Genomic DNA, 2,652 nt, shown 5'->3' with positions numbered 1-2,652 from the left:
AATATCAGATATTGATTTTTTTTATAATAATTTATATAATATTAAATACTAATGTAACATTTTTTAAAATTTGTCGTTTTCGACAATGATTCCTCGATGAATCGAAATCCTGATCGAAGAAAAAAATGAATGAATGTAAAATATTTATTTGACAAAAAATATCCCACTAATTATAAATGTTTAATTTGTTCAATTTTGAGAAAATTTTTTAATTAATAATATATAACATAATAAATTTTTTAAAAAGTTTTTTTTTAATCATAAAACCGCCTTTTTCCCCTTAAAGTAAAACAAGATACAGTGTCATGTATAAAAAGGATCAATTTATAATTTTTTATTTGTTGTAAATAAAATTAGAAAATAAATACTTTTTAATTTTACCAAAAATTAATAAAATTAATATATAGACTTGGTTTTTAATTTTGCAAAATTAAAAATAATTAAGAATAAGTTTTTTTTTTTTTTTTTTTTACACAATTGCGCAATGAGGAATTGAATTCTAAAATGTGATGAAATGTTCAATTCAAATTAAATCTTATTAAAAAAAATTTTATATATGAAATATTAATAAATTAAAACGTTCAATTACGAAAGGTAAAAAAAAAAAAAAAAAAAAAAAATGTAAAATAAGAAAATATTAATTTTAAAGCAATGAAGCGTGACTTTTTTTTTTTTTAAAAAAAAATTTAAATAATATTATTAAAACAAACATGCTGAATCTACTCAAAAAAAAAAAAAAAAAAATGTAATTTTTTAAAATTATAGGTTAGTTGAAATTTAACAACTTACATGAATCCATTATTATTTTCTTATGTATATATATTTAAACTGCTGAAACTTATCTATCAAGAATAAAATGTCATTTAATAAAAATCACTAAACAGTACATAAAGATATGATAAATTAATAAAATCTATTTCACTACAAGTATTTTGTAAACATCTGACGCTCTTCATAATTTAAAAGGCTGTGATAAAATGGTAAAACGGCGGCAAGAAAATATAATCATTTTTATTTTTTATTTTTTAAATGAAATATTTGATTATTATAAAGGAAATTATAAAAAAGGTTCATGTAATAACTAAATAAATAATAATAGGAATTATTTGCTAATGTAAAGCGATAGTATTAAAATTTACAAAAATAAATTTTTTTAGCCACATATGCATTATTTGTTTTAGAAGGCGGTATTATTTATCTTGAAGTTCAAGTTGTCTGTACTGATTATCATGATGACCTCTTTTTGTGTTAAAAAGTGACACATGTGTTGGGTAGTGGTGTAATAAACGGACATTCTTAAATTTTGGATATATATCAAAAGTGGTACTTAGTAAGGGCTTATAATTCCATTCTCTTTAAATAATCAATGTTATTAAATATTTAAAAATTTTTAATTTTAACCATTCTTTTAAATTCGTTTGGAATATAATATTTTACAAGTTCCCAGCCCTTGTATTCGCCATTTTACCTTAGTTTATAACTTTTGTGAGCCCCTTATTATTTTTAAAAAAAAACTAATCAATTTGTTGAATCGGTCATTAAAAAAATATTTCAAGTTACGGGAGTCAATATATCGAATTAAGCGGACTTCTGCTTTTCCTCGTCTAGCATATTATTAATTGTAAACATTCTTCACGTCTTTAAAGTTGATTTTTTTCTCTGCCATATTTTTAAGTTAAACGAAAATTATTTTCAATAAAATGTAGTTTCAATTATCTCAATATAAGTTTCGCAAGTTCCAAGTGAAGTGCGGAACGTAGAACGTGGCCACCGGTATTGCAACGTGACGTCCTGATGACAAATAAATTCTACACTTGTAAATTAATTTTTTCTTTTTTCTTTTTTCTTTTTTTTTTTTTTTACATCTCATTAGGTTTAAATTAAAATTAAGATGTCTTCCTCAAATTATACATCAGAAGAAAGTTCTTCAGATCGTAACGTAGAGATATGGAAAATAAAAAAACTAATAAAAAGTTTAGAAATGGCTAGAGGGTGAGTCGGTGAAAATATTTTTTTTACTATTATAAGTAATTAAAACTCAGTTATCTGTTAAAAATATTAGTGAAACTGAGAGAATAATTACTTTGTTTTTGTATTGGTGTAACAAAACAATAAGTTTTTAAAAAGTTATAACGAATAATTATGAATCTAACTGTAAAATTTTTTATTCAGAAATGGTACGAGTATGATTTCATTAATTATACCACCTAAGGATCAAATTTCAAGAGTAAGCAAAATGTTGGCAGATGAATTTGGAACTGCCTCAAACATAAAATCAAGAGTTAATAGACTTTCTGTCTTAAGTGCTATTACATCTGTACAACACAGATTAAAGCTTTATACTAAAGGTATGAGGTCATAAATCCTCCATTAAAATAATAATAATAATAATTTTAAAAAAGAATTAATTTGCACTTTACGAATGAACAAACACTATTGATTTACCAGTTTCTTTAATTTTTATGAAAATCCGTCGCACTTAATGTTTAAAAAAAAATATATTATTTTTATTTTTTAGTTCCTCCGAATGGACTTGTAATATATTGTGGAACAATTGTTACTGAGGAAGGAAAAGAAAAAAAAGTTAATATAGATTTTGAACCATTTAAGCCTATAAATACTTCTTTATATTTGTGTGATAATAAATTTCAC

General features: G+C 22.6%; 1 protein-coding gene across 1 annotated transcript in view; it reads left to right on the top strand.

The window, feature by feature from the left end:
* Nucleotides 1-1,891: 1,891 nt before the first annotated feature.
* Phum_PHUM171190 (eukaryotic peptide chain release factor subunit, putative) overlaps nucleotides 1,892-2,652 on the top strand; it is a gene marked incomplete at both ends in the record, with an annotated part of 3,172 nt that continues 2,411 nt past the window's right edge. The window contains 3 exons of the mRNA XM_002425015.1: nucleotides 1,892-1,992; nucleotides 2,173-2,348; nucleotides 2,519-2,583. Coding sequence (XP_002425060.1) covers nucleotides 1,892-1,992; nucleotides 2,173-2,348; nucleotides 2,519-2,583 — 342 coding nt within the window. The remainder of the gene's footprint in view (nucleotides 1,993-2,172; nucleotides 2,349-2,518; nucleotides 2,584-2,652) is intronic.

The sequence above is a fragment of the Pediculus humanus genome, genomic scaffold (assembly GCF_000006295.1).
Source record: "Pediculus humanus corporis 1103172107520 genomic scaffold, whole genome shotgun sequence".
Classification (NCBI taxonomy): domain Eukaryota; kingdom Metazoa; phylum Arthropoda; class Insecta; order Psocodea; family Pediculidae; genus Pediculus; species Pediculus humanus.
This window is presented reverse-complemented; position numbering and strand designations above follow the sequence as displayed.